A 23,251-nucleotide genomic window follows, 5' to 3' on the forward strand; every position below is an offset into this window, starting at 1 on the left:
CTGGAGCTGACCCTTTGGACCTGGACCGGAATTTTCTATACCGGTACCCAACCCCTATTAGGCACATATTTGTATAATTGGTAAGAAATTTCTACAGGAAGAACTTTTTCCTGCAGGAATGTCCACAGGAATCCCTGTAGGAAGAAGGTAAATTCCTGCAGGTAAATTCTCTCCTGCAGGAATTACCTTATATTTGATTATTCTCAATAGCAATGTCTGTAGGATATGATCATGAGTCCTATGCTTTAAGTTTTGCTTTGTAACTGTTATGCCGCACCAATGGTTTCTCAGACCCATTCATTTGAAAGAATCTTGTTCTAGAAAATTGTTAATGGTACATCAATATAGACACTCAAGGGTCCCTTTTGTTACTTTATCAGTCACTTGTTTTTCTATTTATTTCATGTAATATATATATTATTCAATTTTATGTCCTGAAGCTACACCAGAGGGGCTATGCGACCGATGAGAGTTGTATCTCATTTTAAAAACCTGGTTGCTCAACGTTAGAAAAAAAGATGTGAAAAACCGAAAAATTTGAGAGCTCAAAAATTCTCCATGAAGCTCGACCAAAGAGCAAAAATGTTAAGATGAGGTGAGATAAGCAGGAGCACGTGGTCGACAAGGAAAGTAGAGATTCATTCATTTAAAACCTCCTTGCATGGATGATTGAAATTTTAAAATACCCAAATCTGACCAAAAGTCTGTTTTTGTCATTCCATTACAAAATAATTTGAATCTACCTTGCCACAGTTAGTGATCATAAGTCATGTGACGACATTGAGTGTTGAAAACCTGGGTTTTGTTTACAAACAAAGTCTGTTTTGTTTTGATGGTTCCTGTTATGTCCTTAGCGCGTTCATAAGTAGTTTCTAAGGAGCTAAAGATTGAGACACCCGGAGTCCGTACTGCTGTAAGATGAACTGTTTATTCATGAGGTATTAGTCAGGGTTAAAGGTTAGGATTTTGGGGGTCGATCATGAACTATAACATTTCTCTCCAAGTTAGTTAAAATGTCTCTCTCTCTCAAATGTCCGAGGATTTGTTCGCAAATTAGCCATGTCTCTTTCTTCTCTAATGTCCACGGATTTCCTGGATGGGTTAGTTATATAATATTGAACTATATGAGAGTACATGCATTATTTTACTCTATTACTACGCATGCAAAGTTCATTCGCAGATGATCCATATTCGAAGTCCATTTATCAGTCCGTGTAGTTCATTTACACGTCTGTTACAGATTCAGTATGATACTTTTTCAGGTGGTTTGACAGTTCTGGTCACGTAATCGCTGGTCGTCTCAGTTGTCTGGTGTTGTTCTGGACGTCGTTTCGCGGGATCTTCCATTTTGTTGTCTTCCGGGATGGATGCTGTTATCTTCTTGAACATTGTTGAGTGTCGTGTTGTCTCTTTTCCATCTCTGTTTGCGGTGATCAGTGTTCCTTTCTTGTGGGTGATGAGGTATGGTTGGTGCATGGTCGTAGGCAGCTGTCAGAGTGTTTTGTCTCGGTTGTCGGACTAACACGGTATCTCCTACGAGCAAGTTGTTTGGTCTTGCTTTTCTCTTTTGATCGGTGTATTCTTTCATCTTTGTCTTCGTTGCGTTGTCCTTGCGGATTGCTTCTTTGTTAACCGTGAAGGGTTTTGTGTTGGGCAGCTTGATCTTCATTTCTCTGCCGAATAACAGACTTGCTGGTGGCTTGCCGGTTGATGTGTGTGGTGTCGCCATATAGTTACGGAGCATTGCATGGAGCTCCTGTTTCCACGCCTTGCCTTCAATTGCCGCTGTTTTCAGCGTCTTTCCCAAGGTGCGCATGAATCGTTCGGCCTCACCGTTAGCTTGCGGCCAGTATGGGATGATCTTCCTGTGTTTGAAACCGAGGTGATGGGTGAAGTTTCTCATCTGTTCGCTGTTCCATGGTGGTCCGTTGTCGGTCTTGAGGATCTCTGGTGTGCCGAACATTGCAAAGATTTTGTCCAGTATTGGTATCACTGCGTTTGCTGATGTGGATTGCGTTTGTTCCACGATTGAGTATCGTGTGTGGTCATCTATGACCACGAGGAGGTAGTCTCTGTTGGGCAGCGGGCCTTTAAAGTCTGCACTCGAATGCGTCTATAGTCATTTGGTCATCTCAGTCGGTTGCAGTGGCGTGGCTGTTGATACCTTGGTTGTGGCCAGGCATGCTACGCACTTCTCTAGCGTATCCTCTGTCTTCGTGTCTATGCCTGGAAACCAAACCTTCTCTCGGATCAGGGCCTTCGTCTTGACTATTCCCTGGTGACCTTCATGCGCGATGTCGATCACCAGGCAAATACAAACCTTGTTGCCGCCAGCGGCCAGGGAAAATACGTGTGCGGCGAGTGCAGTATACCGGTAAACAGTACAAGAACGCAGGACGGATAGACATGTTATAAATATGGTTAGGTCGAGGTTGTCTATGATCGAATAAATAAGTATATTAAGTAAAACTGAGAAGCGTGGAGGTAATCTCTATCTAACCTCTTTGGTTTGATTCAATGTTTGTGCACATTCCCGTGTGGCATGACGATCATAATACCGAGTATAAAATTCCCTGTGGCTAATACCTTTGACTCCGTTGGACTCCGTTGAACATGAACTATAAGAACATGATTATACAATAGTTTGGTGTGCTCCGTGTGTGAGCGATGATTTAAGCGACATGTGTCGCGACTATACTAATAACGGAACAAGAACTGCTAAACTTATCCATAAGAGTCAGCATGATACTACTAGCGAGAGTCTGTATGAGAGTCCGCATAATACGAAGAGTGCACTGCTAATACTTTGACAGTTCCTTCTCCTCGTCTGAGTGTGCTTGTTTGAATATCTATCTCCTCAGTGTTGACTTGTCCTGGATCACTAATCTCAGCTTGCGTTTCTTTTTCCACTGTTTCAGATTTTTCTATCAGCGTCCATTTGTGCACAGCTTCTTTCAACTTCTCTTGGAGCAGGTGACTCTTGGTTTGCTCTTCTACTATCTCTTCTCTTATGGAGTTGTTCTCATATCTCAGCTGATCAGCTAACATGTGCAACTGCGATTTCTCGATTAGTTTTGGCAAGTGTGTCATTTCTCACCTGTAGGTCAGCTATCTTCGCCTTGGCAATCTGAAGATCTGCCTGAAGACTGTTCATCTGTACCTCTTGCTGCAACTGCAGGGTAGCTTGCTCGTCATTTGGCAATGCAACAGCTGGTCGAGCGCTGTCCCGTGGATGACACTTACACATACCCTTGTGCAAATGGGATTCGAACACCTTGATGACCTTGATTGGCCTCTCTACCAATGGAACACAGTAATGACCTGACTTGGTAAAACAGAGGTTGACATTCCTGCCAAATATTGTGGCCCTGTCCTCCTGTGTGTGCAGTACTACACCAGCTTTCTTCATGGCATCTAAAGACAACAATAATGGAATGTCCCATTCTACGACATCGGTTGTTATCAGTACATTTCGGCCAGCCAAGGTGGCAGGAATCTTGTATCTTCCTAAAGAAGGTAGTGTGTTGTCCCTTCCAAACTCAAACATATGGGAACTGGCTTCTCGTGTAACGTTTTTCCGATCTTCCTTATCTAACATGGAGAAGTACTGGTCCATCCAGGAAACACCACACACAGTAGCGGAACACGCTGAGTCTAGGACGGCACATACCTTTGTATACTCTTCCGACATCTCGCACTTTGATTCGGAAGCAGCATTAGTAAACATAACTGTAAACTTCTTATCGTCTTCTGTCTGAACTTCTTCCGTCATGTATGCCTCTTCTGTCTTCGCGTCCGGGCATTCTTCCAACAAGTGGCGGAAAGAACCACAGCAATGGCAAAGCATATAACTTCCATACTTGTTTTTTGGATTGAACCGTCCATCCGGGGGAGTCCACTTCCGGTCCGACCCGTATCCACGGGCGCCGCCATCTTGGAACGAACTTTGACCCCTGCCGGCCCCCGACCTCGCATATCGCCCAGAACCACGAGGCCTGGTGCCCACGTTCTCGGTCACGTTAGCGCTCTCTTGGTTCATCCTCGGCATTACAAAAGTACTAGACATACTGGTCATGTCGGCTGACTCTGACGAGGGTGGCGGTACAACAAAATGATCAGAAAATTTCCGAAGTGACGCCTTGGCTTGAATATATAAGCTAGTGTCTTTGTTTTCATAGTTCAATCCAGTCATGACAAATTTCGCATCCTCTTGAGATAAGTTGGCTCGACGTACGAGTAGCAAGCCCAAGACTGACTCCGGATGAGTGACACCCCCACATTTGTTCAATCTGTAGTATAAGATGTCGAAGCTGGAAAGGTACTCACTGATCGACGTCCCGGAGTGGCGACTGTACTTGTCAAAATCTACAAACGACTCCCACAGCCGCCTCGTGACATCTCGCCTGAGATGATCGTCCAACTTCTGCAAGACCTTGGCATAGCCGTCGGCAGATGTCAGTTCGTCGTGGCCGAGCTTAGATATTAAAAGTTTTTTGGTCTTGAATTCATCCTGGTCACTTTCCGGTAGGCTGAAAAGAATCGCAGTGCCCCGCTGTTTCTTCGGGATGGAGGTCACCGTATTCCAACACTCGAGTTCAAATCTGTACTGCTCATATGACTTCAACTTCAAATCGAAACGCGGGACTCTATCGTGACGGGGTGGGTTGTCCGCCATCTTTGACAATGTCCAAAGGAAACGTGCGCCAAACTCGCGCAAAAAACTCCAATCAAACACTCACGGACAAAAACTAGAGGGTCCACAGAGCTGCATAGACACCCTCTGCTACCATTTGTTAACCGGCATCAGTCCTCATTCACTCGGACGCAAGGATGACGAATGATTGCACACAGACACAGAAGTACAATCAAACAAACGTCTACTCACATGGTCTCCTTCAACCAGACGAAGCAGGCCCAGTACGCATGCGCTCTGACATGCGACTGTTACACTCGTGGGGAGGGGGTTACGGATTTAAACTATAATATCTAAACTACTAACAGATACTACTAGCGAGAGTCCGTATGAGAGTTTGCATAATACATGTACGAAGAGTAGAGTTCTTCGCACACAAAGCGACGCAGTGTAGCTCACCCAGTAAAGACTAAACTGTGACCGCCTGCGTAGGGTCTGATGTACCCTGTTTGGAAACTGTCTGCAAGGGGTTACACGCCAACGTCGCATAGAAGAAGTCTTGTGGCAACAATCCTATAGTGTCGTCGTGCGATGGCTCTGTACGTACGTATTGGTCCACATGGCTCGTGTATTGTATTGCAAAGAAATGGGTCGTACGTGGAACAACCGGTAGGGACGTGCTCTCATAATTCAAGGGGAAGCCAAATTCTAACAAATTGCACAGTTCTGTGTCACAATGTCCTTCTGGTGGGCCTCACCAGGTGGCGATGTTGAGTCTGCTGGGGACGGTTATGCGGACACCCTGGAAGTTTTGGACACCAGACCGTCATACTCAGTCATGCCAGTCCCGATAGCACGATAACTTGCGAGGCAAGTAAACGTCCGCACGTCTCAGTGGTGCACCACCCTCATTAGAGGGAAACATGCGTGAATGATGAACGCAGGTTGTAGTCGAAGATGGAAAACTAACTGTCCTGAATGTGCCGTACAGCACCGCCCTCGTGGGAGGCGAAGGCGATGAATGTGTTATCGCAGAGGCTAATCGGAGCCTGAAAGCTAGTGTCCGTGATGTGCCGTTTAGCACCACCCTCGTGGGAGGGAAACGTGGCGAAAGTGTTGTTGCAGACTGTAACCGGAGTCTGAAAGCTAATGCCCGAGATGTGCCTTATAGCACCACCCTCGTGGGAGGGGAACGTGGCAAAAGAATCGTCACAGGAGATAAGCGAAACCTGAGAACTAATGTCCAAATTGTGCGTCGGAGCACCACTGGCTTCTGAGATAAACATGACAAACAAATGTATGTCTTGGCACCACCCTCATGGGAGGGGAACACATAAAAAAAATCATTTATATCACCGACACGAGGTCTAATCGCACCGGGAAAGCTATTGTCCGACCTGTGCGTAACATCACACTTCACTCCCGGCAGTAAGTTATGAAACACATCATCGCAGTGTCCTGTTAAATCTCGAAAACTACTGTCCGAATCCTGTCTATTTGAAGTCTGGAAACTGTCTTCTGCATGGTGGAAGTTAAACACAGGCAAACAAAATTGTATAGAACTTACGATTCTTGTTACGGGGTCTTCACTGACTTTTGAGACGATCCTCGTTCTGGGATGTGTGGAGGTTTGTCATTCGAAGGAGTTGGCGGCGGCCTGCGAGCCCCTGGACATCTTTTTGTCGGTCTTCTTGTGCTCGCATTCCACCTCTGCATGCCTGTGCTCATTGCTCACCTCGTCCCAGCAGAAACTGCAAAAATACTCAAAGCGACATAATGTCGATGAGCACTCCTGTCTGTTGAACCGCCAGCACAGGCAGGGACACTTTGACTTGCTGGTGGCACCTCCGCCACTGCTGGCATAACTAGCACGTTTCAGGTTTTCCTCGTTGACGTCAAAGGTCCACCCAGTCAGCCGACCAGGTCCCCGGATTACGCAACGCCTTCTTCACGTGGAAACACCGGACGAACGACCATTCGTAACGTGCCAATCTGTCACATGTGTAATGCAATATGGTAAGCCGACCCTTCAACTCACAGTCTGGCATGCCTGCAGTCTGCAACAGCCCCATGGTTTCGGACAGGAAATCCTCGAGGGATAGGTCATTATGATTCTTAGGGTCCGCAGATTCGAAGTTATTCACAAATGATTCTGGCGACAAATGCTTACGTTCTGATTGCTTTGCTTTCGCGCCACCGAGTGTGTCTCCATATCTGTGGTGCATGGCAGCCTATAGAGAAGCATTGTCTCTCAGTTGTTGTAACGTGATATCCCGTGATAGAACCTGTTGAAGTAAAGACTGGCTGGAGGCAATATAATCCACAGTGCTGTTGCCGTTCGGTTGGTGGCAGGTATAGTTACCTTGTAAGTCTCCCACTACTCTGCCATTTAGTATCCCAAGATCGGCTTGTATGCATAGGTCGGTTATAAGTCTGCTAAATTTGTTTGGAGTTGCTTTGTCAGAGTGTTTAAAAAGGTTTAAAAGTCTGATGGACCGTCGTTGATGTCTACAAAATGTACTTAATCATGTAAATTTCCAAGCCGTGAATTTACATCGCCCCCAAGTAGGATGAATTCCTCAGCGCTGTACTTAGATATTTCATTTTCTAATATTTCCAACACAATCATGGTTTTCACAATTTTTATGAGTTGAAGAAGCACTGGGGCTTAAATATACAAAACAGATCTTTGGAAAGTTGTACTTGAACCCCGAGAACATCTGTGGATTTAGAGGGAACTTTTTTAAATGTAATGCCTGTATTCAGTTTTGTAAAAGAATAGGATTCCTCCTGAGGAGCATTTAGCTCGTTTGCTCTTGTTTCTGTATAAATGAAAATGACTGTAGTTGTTGATGTTGATTTGGGTCTTTTCTTTGGTCTGTGGTTTCTAACAATGAGAAGAAGTCGAATTCATTCACCTCGTCTTAAAACTATATATTGTCATCTAATTTTGAGCCTAAGCCATGGACATTCCAGGCACCAAAACTCTTGCTTCGGCCTGGAAAAGCTTTCATCAAATAAAATAGTACAAATGTTATCCAAGATTCTAATTATGTCTTTACCTTATATTCAACTCCATGGAGAAAAAGGAAACAAGGGCTTTTTAAAAGAAATGGCCATGCGACCTCATTATGGTGGGGATGAAATGGTTGAAGTACAGTTTGTAAAATGAGTGCAAGTGCCTTCTGTCTGGTGAGTCAGGGTCTCCAGACTGAAGATCTAACTGTTTGAATTCTCGCAGGTCTCGGGTTGCAATAAAAACTCCTTTTGCCAGTTGGATACGTCTTTGCAACTGTTAGGTCTGCTTGGAAATTAGTGAGTAGATGCACTGGCACAGTATGGTTGTGTTCAACAAAACAGTTTGGGACAATGGTAATTGGTTGAGTTAAAGTGCAGTGTTAAAGGCATCCAGAGCATTTTATGGGGCTTGAAACTTAAATTTAAAAATTAAAATTTCTAGTCATTCCTACACATAGTAACTTTCAATAACACCATACCATTACATACCGAAATAAAATGAGCAAAGATACGATGTCGTTGTGTGGTGAGAACTGATAGAAAATCCAAGCCCTAATAGACTGATTCTGACTGTCCATCACAATTAGCGGTTCGACCAATGAGAGAGTGACTGTATGTCCGTCAAATATTTGCATTTTTATGTTTTAATTTTGCATTTCTATGTTTTGACGGAGGTGGGCGGGGCTATGGTATCTACAGTATTTACAGTAGGTGCGTGAAACTAAAAGATCACCATTTTTGTGCCGTTTCTGCGCACTTTTGATAAGAAGTCCGAACGCAAAGGTTAAATGTGGTAAACAGTGGCATTAGTTGTCATTTTCATAAAGATTACAGCAACTAGAATATTTCCATTTTTCAAGTCTCATAAAATGCTCTGGGTGCCTTTAAGTTTTATTCAGTTTTTTAAGTTTAATTTGGAATAGAATTAATAAACTGTTTTTTAAATTCAGCTTTAATTTGAGTAATTTTGATTTGTGTAGTTCTTTTTAGAATTAGAATTGATTAATGGGGTTTATATAGCTATATGAGTAGTACACAAAACTGTGGTACGACTCAAAACTGAGTAAGGAGGAGATCAGGAGGGATATATATATAGTGGATGATTTTAATTTGCTTTCATAGTTGTCTTCACATTTGTGAAAAGTGGAAGCAATTCGATAAAATGCTTTTAAAATTAACATATCAAAATTAAACAAAGATTACTTCATGACACTTTGACATTATCAATCATAATTGAAAAGCTGATGTCAGCTTTGCAGGTCCTGCATTCATGTCCTGCATTCATTACTAGAGTCCAGGTGCTGCTATAGTATGAGCTGTGCTGGTGCATGTACTAATAAGGCTTTGACGTTTAAGGAACCCTCTACTGTGCGAGAACAGATGGCCGTGCGTGACAGACGGCCCGGATTCGGCCACACATGTAGATCATGTCGCACGTATTGAACTCTCACATCGTGAAATCACAACTAACCCCACACGTTATACATTATTAGATAGCTTAGAAAACGCTTGTTACACACATGGTTGTGCAATTTCAAAAATTTCAGATATTAAGAGTAAAAAATTCCACCAAACTTTTCAGACAAACTGGTGGCAGGTCACCTTAAAATTATGGTATAAAAATGCATGCATACCAAAATATAGCTTCCACCATACTGACTGCTTCGAAATGAGATTCTGCAATGCAAATGACTCAGAGGCTGGGGTAACCCAATATCCGCGTGCCGTCCCAGATCATGTGGACCTGGATGTGACTTCAAAACTGAGTAAGGAGGAGATCAGGAGGGATATATATAGTAGATGATATTAATTTGCTTTCATAGTTTTCTTCACATTTGTGAAAAGTGGAAGCAATTCCCGGGGCACTTTTCCGGAGCCATATCTCTACAATCTTTTGCCGTCTGGTTAAATATACGGTTTGGCTAATGATATTTTTATGAATCAAAGAACGTTATTGTATTGGCAATTTGACCTTGAACCTGGACTATGCAGCAGTTGCAGTATACAGCATCAATATTCTGATAACCCACCGAGTACCCTTCAGATTAATTACCGCCTGATGTAACATGTTATACATGTATCATGAACAACCATTGGACAAACTTCAACTTGGCGGCTCTTAAGGTCTCATTCATGAGTTTTTTTGCCCCATAGGCTTACATGTTATAATACGTGTTTTACATGGGCTCGTTCGTAATGAAGATATAAAAAATGTGCCAATGTTATTCATTCTTTGTTGAGAACATTTACCCTAGATCATGTAAAAAAAATGCCAACGTTTTCACAACATACAATCTCTTTTTATAGCAATTACAAACTGAACTTAGCTACACCCCAAAAAAGGCACTTTCTAGCTGTAATCGTATGACCACATCGCGCACGATGCCTGGCGGTGTACGTCCAACCTCGCGCGCAGCTGCCAAACTTTGCCTACTAATTTCTTCAGATACAAACAGTTTGACGCTTGAGATCAGTTGGGCTGGCTAAAAGGGAGTTTCCCATCGATATAAACACACGTTTATGCAGCCGTTAATTTTTTGGCCACGGATTATTTTAGGGTACGCACTCGGAGTAATACATGATTGAGACCTTATTATAATAAGAAACCTTGGGTTGAGTTTTAAAATTGCCTTTGCAATGTGTTTCTGGATACTTGTTTGTCAACTTATAGCTTTGGGTCAAAAATGGACTTTGATCTTTGTCAATCATCCCATTGAAAGCCATACATACATTGTAAGACTTGAAAAAAAAAGGCCCTCACAAAAATTCGTGGCTCTTAGGAAATCTAGCTCAGATGTTGAAAATAGTGTTAAAAATGTAGTTATGTTTAGCCATACCTAGTATGGCTAAACATATTGTTTTTACTCATGTTTCTTCTTCTTCTTCTTCTTCTTCTTCTTCTCCTCCTGTCAAATCTTCAAATCGATTCATCTCTGTCATTTTTTGACCAAATGACCTGAAATTTGGTACAGGGGTAACGGGCGGAGGCCTAAGTCCGGTAGTACCCTAAGTCCGATATATTTTTAAGTCTTATTATTACTATGTTGTGCACGGGTGCATGCACATGATGATGATAGGTAGTTATGGACTATGCCTCTGTGTAAAAAAAATACAAGGTCAAAAAGTGTGTCGAGGTTGATAGCTCAAACAGCTAACGATTGAAATATTTGTATGAATTTGACGCTACTCTCGGTGGTTGACGAGAGAACGTCTCGAGAACATGGCCTTCAAAAATGTTAAATCATTTAGTTTAAGATGCGGAATGTGGAAGAATACCACCACATGTATGAAGCTCGTTTATTAAACTTGTCAAAAAACACACCTGTGTCCTGCCTGTGTCTTTGAACTTGGTATAATCTAGGCTTAATGTCACGTAACGTGCGTACACTGGCACTCCTCCGCCATCTTTACCAGTCACGTGATTCGAAGTCATGTGATCATCGAACGCAACCCAACACGTCCCTCACTTCCCTCACCACACATGCTTCAGATTGCAGTTTAGCGCTCTTCCGCATGAAGTCGCGGTAAGTAAATGTTACTGGGGTATCTATTTGACGTTTTAGTGTATATAAGTTGAACTTTGACAACTAAAGATACGATTGTTGAACGTGAAGATTCCAAAACACGCTATGCATCAATTTATATACAATCGAATGCCTGGATTGAATTCGAACACCACAAGGTTAAAACAATCAAGCGCTAATTTTGGTTTAAAAAGTAGGTAACAATATGATTGGAGTTGGTGACATCGTTTTTCATTGCATATTACACACGATATTAAACAAATTGAGTGTTCTCTGTTTGACATTTGAGGTGTGTGTGTCGGGGGGGGGGGGCGGCTAAAAATAAATCACTGCTGTGTCGTTTACAATCAATATTTCTAATCTCATTGTTACTAGATGGCATCCGGGGCCAAAAAGAAACAACGCAGTTACTCATATACCGACATGGAGGCTGCCCTGTCAGCCGCTAAAATTGGCCAGGATAAAGTCACTGTCTACGGACTGTCGAAGACGTATGGAATACCAATATCGACGTTAAACGATAGGTTAAACGGCCGTTCTGGAGAAGTCATGGGCAGGCCGTCTGTCCTTACTGAGGAGGAAGAGACAGCCCTTTGCGAATACGCCAAATATTTGGCTGACAGGGGGTTCCCTCTGACAGTAAGAGTGATTAAAGCGTTAGCACATCAAATCGAAATAAAACAAGCAAAAGCAAGGGGTTCAAGTTCGAAGTTCAAGGAGACGGGGCCAGGAAAGAAATGGTGGCGGGGATTCAGGCGTCGACATCCTGACCTAAGCCTACGGTCACCCGACCAGCTAGATAAAGAGCGGGCCATGTTCGCAACCCAGAAGGTTGTGATTGATTACTTCATGCTCTTGGAGGATGTCTTGACCGAAGCAAATGCTAAAGATAGAAATCCCCATGTCATTTACAACGCCGATGAAACGGGGGTTGACCTATCCGCCAAAGTATCGAAAGTGATAGTGCCACGCGGGGCGAAAAGGTCGCCTTCACGACGAGGAGGGAGTCGGGACCACGTGTCCGCCCTCATCTGTGTGTCCGCTGCAGGTCAAACAGTCCCTCCAATGATCATATTCAACAAGAGTTTTCCCGGGGGCTCCTACACAGAGGGGGGACCTGCAAATGCCATCTATGCCTATTCCGAGTCGGGATTTGTTGACGACGTGCTATTTGAAAAGTGGTTCACTCAGTCGTTTGTTCACCATGCACACAAGGATCGTCCTGTCGTACTAATTGTTGACCAGCACTACAGCCACTTCACACTCAAGGTCTTGGAGGCGGCTGTCAGCAACAACATCATTATCCTTGGGTTGCCACCCCACACAACCCATTTCTTGCAGCCGCTAGATGTTGCCATTTTTTCACCATTAAAGACGAAATGGGCCCAAACCCTTGAGGTAATGCAAGCGGCCAATCCGCATTTCCAAGTGACGAAAAGGAACTTTGCGAAGATTTTCAGTAATGTATATGATACCACAATATCTCCATCCCTTATCAAAAATTCGTTCAAGAAAACGGGAATCTTTCCTCTGAATGATGATGCCATCGACGATCGCTGGGTAAGGATGTCAACGAAAGAGTCTGGAGAAGAGATTGTACAAGTGCCGTCTTCCGCTGCTACGTCCCTAGACTCACTACAGACGCCTTCCACTTCCACATCACTACAGACGCCGTCCACTTCCACATCACTACAGGCGCCTTCCCCTTCTACGTCACTACAGACGCCTTCCTGCTCTACTGCGTCCTGTCAGGTCTGCCATGCACCCTGCACTATTTGCCATCCAATTCACAGCCCTCTGATTAAACGCATTGTTCCACCAGCATTACAGGACCTGCTCCTGCCCATCTCAACACCACAATCCTCTACGCGCAATACGCGCAAACGGCTCATTGGTAGAGTTCTAACACACAATGAAGTAATGGATGAAATTAGAAAGAAAGAAGCGGAAAAGAAGGAGAAGGAAGAACGCAAGGAGAAGCGAAAGGCTGAACTCACCCAGAAGCGTGAAGAAAAACGTCAAAAAGAAATGGAAAAAAGTCGAAAGAAGGAAGAGAGGAAAATTGAGGCGCAGAAGAAGTTGGAAGAGATGGAAGCGAGAAAGCGAAAAAGACAGGAAAAGCTGCAGGCATCTAAGAAGAAGCGACATGATGAAGAAGGGGATAAGGAGAACCAGCGGCAGCCGACCGATGCCTCATCCAGTCCTACAGTGGTAGGTAGCGTCACTTTGGCAACGTGATTTAGACACAACCTGATTTAAGAGTTGGAGCATGCTAGCAGAAATGACGTTTTGACTGAAAAAAATGGTGTACAACTGAATATTTCGTCGTCTTTTTCATATGTTATGGTGTTCGTTGTGTTCTATGAGTGTACAGATAACCTGAATATCCCTTGTAATTTGTTTACAGACACTGTCCAGACAGCGACGTGCCCCAACATGGCTGCAACAATACGAAACAAGCAGCTCTCCAATTTAGAATTCGAAGTTTAAAGAGCGCCGAGTTGACAAATCGAGGTTGTTTCAGTGGTGCGTCGAGTACGGAACAAAGGACCTGGCAAAACGATTTGTTGAATAATTTAGAGGTTTTAAGTTCATCCTATTACGCAATTCGTATGAACATGATGAGAGGATAGGTGTGGGTGCTAGTTGAGACAGGTAGTTTCGGGTTTGACCATTTACAATTTTATAGAACAAACATAATCTATGAAGGTGTCTTCTGTCTGACAGTGTTTCCCAACCAAGTTCATTCCTAGTTGCCAAGTAAGCATTGATATTAGCTGATATATTAGTCAGATGGATACCCATAAACACTCTAGCTCCTCGGGAACTATCATGTCCTGTAATGGTTTTGCTGTTACAGAGTTTTTCACGTAAAAAGCCACAACGCCCCCTCTTCTTGACGGGCGAGTGTATCCATCATTATATTATATTATTATATCCGTAAATTACGTTTGATCATTCCAAATGTCTGTTAAGCCATAGCTATTATTTTGTTAACATGGGTTAATTTGACGCCCATGTATGGGTTGTTTTTTGTTGTATCGTCACGCCAAAATGTTAGCTACAATATAAAAACATGACAACCACAATCGACTTGTCAGATAACAAAATTGGTTAATTTTTTATTTTAGGTAAACGCGATTAATTGAGTAAACTAGTCCTCTGCCAAAACGGCCTCTACTTTAATGACGGAATAGCCGCGCTTCACGTAGGCCTCCTTCAGGGTCACGATCAGCCGCTCAGGCCTCCCGCCACACATCTTCAACACCTCCTCCTTCTTCTTCTCGGGCACCCAGCCCACCTCGACCCATGTGTCGTCCATAATGGCGTACGCCATGATGCCAGCAAAGGGCGCCCCTGGACGATGGTACATTTTGAATTTCATTGCGGGGGGGTCTTCACATTCCATCACCTTAGCGGCACTGGCCGTGTAATGAAACGTCGCCAACGTGAGATTCTGTAAACCAAATTAATAGCTTTTGAGTGACAATACCAAGTACATGACCTTGTTAGGACATATATGTAACGTTTAAAGGTTAGCTAATTCTTAGAGTGATGGCACAGTCGAAAAGACGTAGGCAACTTTTTTTTATCTAGAAGTAGCACAAGAAGGTCATTCGTATTTCTATCTTTTTCTAAAGTGAGCAGAAAATATACTTACCATCGTATCAGACGCTCTGTTTATAGCAGAAGTTGTGCGTCGTGTGCATGTGTCGCAATGTAGGTGAAATTTCTGTCACGATCTTTGCGAGGTGAGCGTGGCGGGAAAAGTAGCCGGACTATACCATTACTGGGTATTTTGTTTTTATTATTTACCTTCATTTATTCATTTACTTGCCATTTTTCTCTTTCATCCTTTCACAACTATTTATGATAATGATTATTCACGGTATGAAATATACATTTGAACCGATATCAACTAAGTAATTACCCTATATCTGGAATACCTTTTATGAAAATGTAAAAGTCTAAGCCTCGGAGACGATACCAATTGTGCCGATATGGGTATAGCACGATCGTAACGAGGCATACTACCAAATGAATAACGTTTCTTAGTAACTGATGTACAAGTAGAGATTTTACAATCTCAACTAAAGAAATATGCTATCATTTTATTCATGCAACAGACATCTCCACTGCCTATGATAGTCACCCCTAAATCACACCCCTGGCTGCAGCGGTTGTTGGTGCGTCCGTGAAGATAGCAACTTACGCTATTGTCATGGTATGATAGTTGAGGATGTGGGGAATTTCACTGTGAAAAAAAAACATGACTGTTTTTCTGCCAACAGTGGACGCGTCTTCCTTAAAATCTGCTCGAAATGCACATGCCTGGCCTTGCAATGGAACAACAAAGGACGTTCACCGCGCATTTCGGGAGTTTGCATGCGGTGTCGCACATGGTACAAAGGTCATCCGGGACGTTTCACGGTCTTTCAACTGTGAAGTCATGGTGAAATGTTGTTGTGTTGACATCAAGGTGTAAGTGCGTGCTGGTTGACAGGGAGGATAAAAGAAGCTGTAGTTTTGTTGAGCAGAACCATGGAGAAAAAGAGACCGTTTTATAAGCCGTGCAGGTGATGTGGAACATGTGTTTGAAGTTCATTTCTGATTTTGAACTCGCCACGCTGAAGCAGGTCGCGCCATGAAAAAAATGGGACATGTTTGCGACAGAGAAACAATATTGTGAATTTTGTGTCTTATTTTTGTGTGCATAAAATACTCTTACATATCCAGAAATGACTTGAAGGTTTTTATATCGGACTCAGGAGACCCTTTTCTGCTGGAACGTTCCACCAGAACGCGAGTCAAATATGTGCTGTAACTTTCGTGTGCTCCCAAACTGCAGCGCGAATAGCTATAATTATATAGAATCCACGTCCATGCAGCTAAAATCACAGTTTTACGGCTGCCATGAGATCAAAGCTTAGGTTTGATGGGTAGACAGTGAAATACATAAGGACACAAGGCATGCGCATACACGTAGAACATGTGTCGGACTTAGGCCTCCGCCCGTTAATGTAGGTAAAAACCAATGTGCGTTTTTTTCCTCTTTTTGATATTGACCTTGAAAGTGATTTTATTTAGGTTTTTGGGCTATTTCTAGCATATCTTGGCCTCCTGCGCCCTGGTATTTCAGCCGAATGACCTGAAATTTGCTGTATATGTGGCTTGAACAAATATTTAAAGGACTACATTCCCATTTTTGGCATATATATCTTCAAAACGATTTATTTTGGGCTTTCTTGACAATATTTGCCACTTCACTTTCAATACTAATAGGCGCGCGGCATGCGGACGCGTCCATTTTGATATTGTGGGGGAGTAAGTTGAATGTATCATTATTGATATAGGGTAAGAACAAGGTATATGTAAATGTCAGGTTTGTGTTTTAGCGAAACTTTAAAAAGCATCATTCTTTTGTCAAACTGGGGAATAGAGGGTATTATTATTTTGTTGCAAATACAAAGCATCATGTATATAATATTTTCATTCCGATTTGATTTTTGAAGTTTCTCAGGTAGATTGGAGGGCTTTTTCAATTTTCTCAACAATTTCTTATGGTTGCTTACCTCAGGTTCCAAGTAGAAGTTGTGTATACTGTTTTACTTGTTGAACTTGAAGGCACCTTTGGCCTCCAGTAAGGGTTCATAGCGGGGAACCTGTGTCCAATTTTTCCCCCAAAATTCAGACTTTTTTGTCAGTTTACATCCTATATGGCAGGGATGATTGTTACATCGTAAACTGCTAGCATCTTCATTCCCAGGAGCAGACGATGAAGATTAAGCCAAAGCCAGCAAGATGATATCAGAAACATGATAATGTGTATGTGTTTTCAAGATAGTATCGGCTTGAAAATTTGTCCTGCAGCCTCTTTGTGATTGTAGATAAGAAGTAAACCTGAAGTTGCTGGAAATGGCCTCCATTTGTACTTGAAACAGCCAAAATGCTAAGGCTTCCTCCTTCCATGCCTTTTTTTTATTTTTAGCCATACCTAGTATGGCTAAACATATTGTTTTTACTCAGGTTTTTCTCCTCCTCCTCCTCCTCCTCCTCCTGTCAAATCTTCAAATCGATTCATCTCTGTCATTTTTATACCAAATGACCTGAAATTTGGTACAAAGGTAATGTAGGCAAAAACCAATGTGTTTTTTTTTCCTCTTTTTGATATTGACCTTGAAAGTGATTTAATTGAGGTTTTTATGACCAATGATGCATATCTTGGCCTCCTGCGCCCTGGTATTTCAACCGAATGACCTGCAATTTGCTGCATATGTGCCTTGCAAATATTTAAAGGACTACATTCCCATTTCTGGCATACATATCTTCAAAACGATTTATTTTGGGCTTTCTTGACAATATTTGCCACTTCTGTCACTTTCAATACTACATATGACCTAAAGGTCATTGACCCCAAGTGCCTTGCACCTGGCCTTGCATGCTTGTGAGCCTTGCGACCACCTGATTGGTCAATTGGGTTAATCTAATTCCTGGCGCAGGTGTGCTAGTATTCATGCCAAATATGGTATGGGAATTCCTAGGACATGTGATTGTTGAGTGGCTTTGTTCACTCTTTTTTTAACAAAGATACACATCTCCAGTTCCTATGTATTAAACCAAAATAATGTGAAATCTGGTATGTGTCTGCCTTGGTCATGTACACAGGCCCTCATTCAAATGTTTGGCAAACAGCCTTTCAAAACTATTTTTTAAACAAAGAATTTTTTCGTTTCGTTATTTTCAACCCAAAGTGCATTCAAACAAAGGGGTGTCACATTTTTATATTTCACCCATACTATCGCTGAAGTATGTTGTTTTTGGTCATTTCCTTCTTCTCCTGTCAAATCTTCATATATATCATTATGTATACTATGGAAAACTTCATTCTTCCCTGGGGTTAGTCTTTTTTAATTCAATTTTGAACTGGGTTGATTATGCGCGCGCAAGAGTGTAATTTTCAGCGGATATTTTTCGACTGGTTTACATGGAAATGGCACGGAATATCCCATTCTTACAAGGGGAGGATTCTTGAATTATTTCTTTCAATTTTGAGCTGGAATGATTATGAAAAAGTCCATTTGTTAGCAGAAGTGTATTTGTTAATCAATAAGTGGATTATGGTTGTGGACTGGTCCATATTGTGTTGAGGTGCTACTGGAAGACTCAATTTTGGACTGGGGTGATTCATTTTTTTAGTGCAAGTATTTTAGAATGGTCCATTGTTATTTTGAGAGAGTCCATTTTTTGCATGGCGAGGAGTATGGCTAAACATGCTGTATTTGCTCGCAAATGTTGCCTTTCTAGTTGTTCTTCAATTTCCACCCTTACACCCCGACCAATCGAATCACGTGAATCGCATTGAAACTCAGATTCGTATCAGCCATTTCCCGACAAATCGCTTTCTAACTTGCGTTAACGACTACATCTGACCAAACAAACTCGCCAGTGAGATGGTGGAAGGTGTCAGCTTCCAAAAGACGTTTTCAGATTGACAATTTTGGCACTTTGGAAGTAATTGAATCCGCCCGCGATTTAACGTTTAGAGAAAAGTAGTAGAAACTGAATCTGAGTTTCAATGCGATTCACGTGATTCGATTGGTCGGGGTGCCTTAGCAACTTAATTCTTCTATTGCGTTGACCCAAAAATTGATCTGGAACCAATACTTGAGGGATGATTCCCATCATGCATCACACCCCATGGGTCTTCATTAAGGGGCACCACTCAATTTCTGGATTATAAATGGTGCATTTATTTGTTCATCTGTGAATAATTTTTTACAAATTTTGTAGATTTTGTATTCATAAAGATGTGGTCTGCTAGAAAATAACACTCTCCTCTGGTCTTGTCTTAGCCTCCAACCAGGCCCAATGGATTGCAAAGACTGTATCCAACTGGAAGGAGCTTGTATAGCAATCCAAGGCCTGGAACAAGTCGGTCTGAACAAAGGCTATTATTGTTACCTAATCAAACTGTGCTTGTGTAAGTGAGTTTATTACTCTCTGTCCGCCCCGCCGTGCGGCGACATGCCGGGCTGCCACGGGTCGGCTGTGCACCGTCTGACGCCGCCAGACCGCGACTGAGAGGCAGTCCACTTGGGCAGGGCCGTACCGCGAAAATTAGACTTCCCAGGAAAAATTAACTAAATGTTGCCAGCAGAAAAGACTTGGTTTCTTTTTCAAGATCAATTTGTTACGAAGGTCGCTACAAAACTGCTTCAATCGTCACAAAATGCGATCAATATCGACCAGAGGGTGAAATTCTTGTTTATATTTACGTTTTTCCTTGTTTTTTCCCGATGACTTTCCTCGATTGAGTCTTGAAAAACGTTTTCAAAGGCACCGATTCTTCGCAAGCATAACAATAGCAAAGCGAGATAAGGCCGTCATTGGACAGAAAGACGGCCCTCTGGCCAGTGGAAACGCTGCGGGCAGGCGGGCGCCGGCTTAACCCTTTTCGGAGGTACTTGTAATATCTAGTAATAGTGGCTTGAACCTGAAACAGTAAACATTGTCTACGAATGTTTTTGTAAGAATGGTTTTTCCTGATGCCACAAACATCGCCGATGGGTGAAAGAAACTATTATTGTGAGAACTTTTGCTAGGCTCAACCAAGGCGCGAACCTCCCACTGGGACATGCGCGGTAGCTGGTCTTGTCCCAGAAATCTATGTATGTAGGGTAAGCTCCAAGTTCTGCTCTACATGCAGAGTTACATGAATTTCTGTGCACCCCGAGAATATTTTTACAAATTCAAGCGAGTTTGAACACCTTTGGGCTATTGCCCTTACAACAGTCTTTGCCCCAAATCTCACTTCCATATACAGTAACATGATGGGCTTAATACCTGTATTGAATAGCTTAAGCAGGGTCTTGGGGGACAATGTTGAATGAGTGAGAGATTTGAGGCTAAAGACAGCTTTGCATGCTTTTAGAGACAGTTTCATTTAAGATAGGGAATACGTACCTGTCTACCTGATGAGGATAGCGTCAGGCTTATATTAGGTAGGGGTAAGAGCTTGCGGTATAAAAACAAATGATACTATAAAAACAAAATGTTTCGCCCATACTGTAGTATGGGAGAAAAATAAAAACAAAACAAAAACCAGCCCTCTGAGAAACAAACAACTGTTCAACATATTAACATTGTTGGGCTGATACTTCAATGGATATTTTAAGCCACACAGTCAAAAGTTTCGGATTACCATCTGAGCCATAAGCTGAATACGTCAATTACTTTTTGAGCATCATCAGGCACCATGCAATTTTTTTTATACTTGTGTTTCTCAGATGAAGGAAAGAAAAGCTATTTACCACATGCCCGTAGCCAATCCTTTCTTGAGTTATTTTCTTTCAAAGTCTGAAGCAAAACCTGCTCCTGCAGTACCAAAAAAGCTGCTAGGGGGCCCAAACCTATACCACTTACTCTCGGTCCGAAGAGTTATCTACTAAGGGGGGGGGGGCCAAAACTTCAAACGTAAATTTATGAGTTCGACATCGCATTGCATTGCACCATTGTCGGTTGTCAAAAAAGTGTTGCGTTTTGACAAATGATAAATTAGAGTGGCGGTGTTTAAGGATTTTTCGTTGTCGAGTTGATTTTACAATCCACGATTTACACTATAATCTCAGTCGGTAAAACCAGAAAAATGTTATGAATATAGCATTCCATATTGTTCCATTTTAATTAGGGTACCGTAACTTCGACATATATACGGGGGTGTCCCTGTGGTGTAGTGGTCTGCGCTTCTGTTACTAGCCACATCTGCTTCAAATTACTTGGACCAGAAGGCCCGGGTTCAAGCCCCGGGTAGGACACCTCTGGACAAGAGGTGCATTGAGTCATACCAAAGACTTTATAAAAATGGTACATACTTATGGAAGTTAAACACACTCCACTGCCAGTGGACTAGCCCCCTGCTGCAGTGATTGCACCACAGTGTGGCCCAGGGCTATGAAACGGAGATGGGCACCGCCCTATACACCTTATGGTGTGGGAGGATTTTAACTAACTTTAACTAACTTCAACATACAAATACCTCTTTAATTTGTTGGCACGATTTTAAGTAAACAGACGAAGTAATTTTGTGTCAACTAACTTCAGCTGCCCTGTAGTAAATAATTTTTACACAGTTTCAGGGAGTGAGTATTACAATATTTTAGTCAGATTCAATGTTTCCTCCCAACCTGATGTCATCTTGACTTAATGCTAAGTCATTACTTGAGATTCCTCAAGAACCAAATGTCATTGAATAAATTGGTGTGGCCTAAAGTGGCATCACATATATTGACCAATCTCTTTGATATTTTTCCCCAGTGATGAAGAGGGCAAGGACTACCATGACAAGCGCCCTGAGCCATTCCGTTTCCCCTTCACAGGTGTGGCCATATTGTATGGCTCTCAGTCCAAAATACCTGGCATGGAAGATTCTCAGCCGCGATCCAAACGTGCCAAGTCCAGCAAAGCTACCTTGCCACCGAAATTCGACATGGTGTATGACGCAAGTGACAGGAGCAGGAAAACTCCCAATGTGCATCCACCACCGATGGATTCCAGATATCCTGTCAACCCCCCAGGGCCAGTAATGGCACATTCCTTTTACGAGCCTCCAAGGAATGGACACAGAAGCAAGAATGGCATATATCCTCAGACTGGATACAGTCACATGGAAATACCCCATGGGGAGAGTATGAGCAGGAGAGATGTCATGCCAGAGAGATACACCTCCGAATTTGCCAGATTTGCCAACGAAGAAGCAAACCTCTTTAGCACTGGAGGCAACATGTATTGGAATGACTCTCAGTTTAGTCCAGCTGTAGATACACATTCTCAGTCCATGTATCAAGGCAGTGGGTATGAACATGTCCATGGCAATGATTATGACAGTAGGTACCAGGGGGATGTCAGTCTTTCTTATCCTTCTAATGCCCTGACTTCTGCATTGCTCACTGCAGAGAGTGAGGCCCCTCTCCGCTATGACGAAATCATCGACGTTAACTCACGGGAAACAAAGATCACAAAGATTGATGCAAATGGCTACGGCGACCGACCGGCAAACAGCGTGCTATTTTCAGGGGAGATGATCCTGCACACGACAACAGACACAAGGATTCCACCATATTCTTCTTCTGTGACCCTCTCCGACTTGTCAGCACCCAACCACAACAACCAGATCAATCCAGATCCAATGCATTCTTCAGAGTGGTTGTCAGCAGGCAGAGACATAACCCATGTGGACCATGGGCACAAAGTCTGTCCTGGGTACACACTAGAAGAAGTCCCCTACATGAGTGGGGCCACACAACGCTTATCACACCTGCCACCCAATCCACAGATAGACATACCGCAGGTAAGTGCAGCATTTTTTATTCAAGATACGAGGAAAAGTAATGCTATTGATATTATAGCAGGTTCATTACCTTCACCGAGACCAGCATAACTCGAGAAGGCTTGGATGGATTGTCTTCAGTAATGTTGATATTTGGTATGTGGTTAGGTCTTGATGAGACCTGGAAATAATTTGATTTTGGGTCCCCTAGCGGCTTGTTACGGTACTGCAGTGGAACTTCCTGTTTTGATATCTCGTGTTCTGGACATACTATGGTCCTGATTTTTTTAGTGCATGTAGTAGATAACTCTTCGGACCGAGAGTAAGTGGTATAGGTTTGGGCCCCCTAGTGGCCTTTTTGGTACTTCAGGAGCCGGTTTTGCCCACAAACGCCCACTCTGGCGAAGTCCATGCTGCACGAATATAATTTTTCTGCTTGGAATATGTTCAGGTTGTGCTCCCATTAATTAACCCTGAGTTTCAAGTCGATCCGAAGTTAAATAAAGCGAACTTGAATATTCATACCTGGCTTTTTAGCGAATGCCCAGCAAAAATGGCTTTTTAGCGAATGCCCAGCAATAATGGCTTTTTAGCGAATGCCCAATATATCAGCCAAAATATCGGCCATCGTAGCACGGGCGCTAAACGTAACACCATAACCATGTTCAAAATGTTGTCCCCTGAATGTGTACTCAGTTTCTGTGCTGTACACGCCTGTAAAGTCAGTTTATTTTACAAAATACATGGCGC

The 23,251-nt window shown here is 42.8% G+C and overlaps 1 protein-coding gene and 1 long non-coding RNA gene across 3 annotated transcripts in view; one reads left to right on the top strand and one right to left on the bottom strand.

The window, feature by feature from the left end:
- LOC136421209 (aryl hydrocarbon receptor-like) overlaps nt 1–23,251 on the top strand; it is a 188,231-nt gene that overhangs the window by 146,161 nt on the left and 18,819 nt on the right. For both annotated transcript variants that reach the window (XM_066408406.1, XM_066408398.1), the window contains exon 10: nt 21,490–22,522. In XM_066408406.1, coding sequence (XP_066264503.1) covers nt 21,490–22,522 — 1,033 coding nt within the window. The remainder of the gene's footprint in view (nt 1–21,489; nt 22,523–23,251) is intronic.
- On the bottom strand, nt 14,270–16,193 carry LOC136421203 (uncharacterized). Its single transcript, XR_010753398.1, has 2 exons — nt 14,837–16,193; nt 14,270–14,632 (listed from the first exon to the last, which is right to left on the bottom strand). It is a non-coding gene; the product is annotated as an uncharacterized lncRNA (long non-coding RNA).

This window comes from Branchiostoma lanceolatum, chromosome 1 (genome assembly GCF_035083965.1).
Source record: "Branchiostoma lanceolatum isolate klBraLanc5 chromosome 1, klBraLanc5.hap2, whole genome shotgun sequence".
NCBI lineage: Eukaryota > Metazoa > Chordata > Leptocardii > Amphioxiformes > Branchiostomatidae > Branchiostoma > Branchiostoma lanceolatum.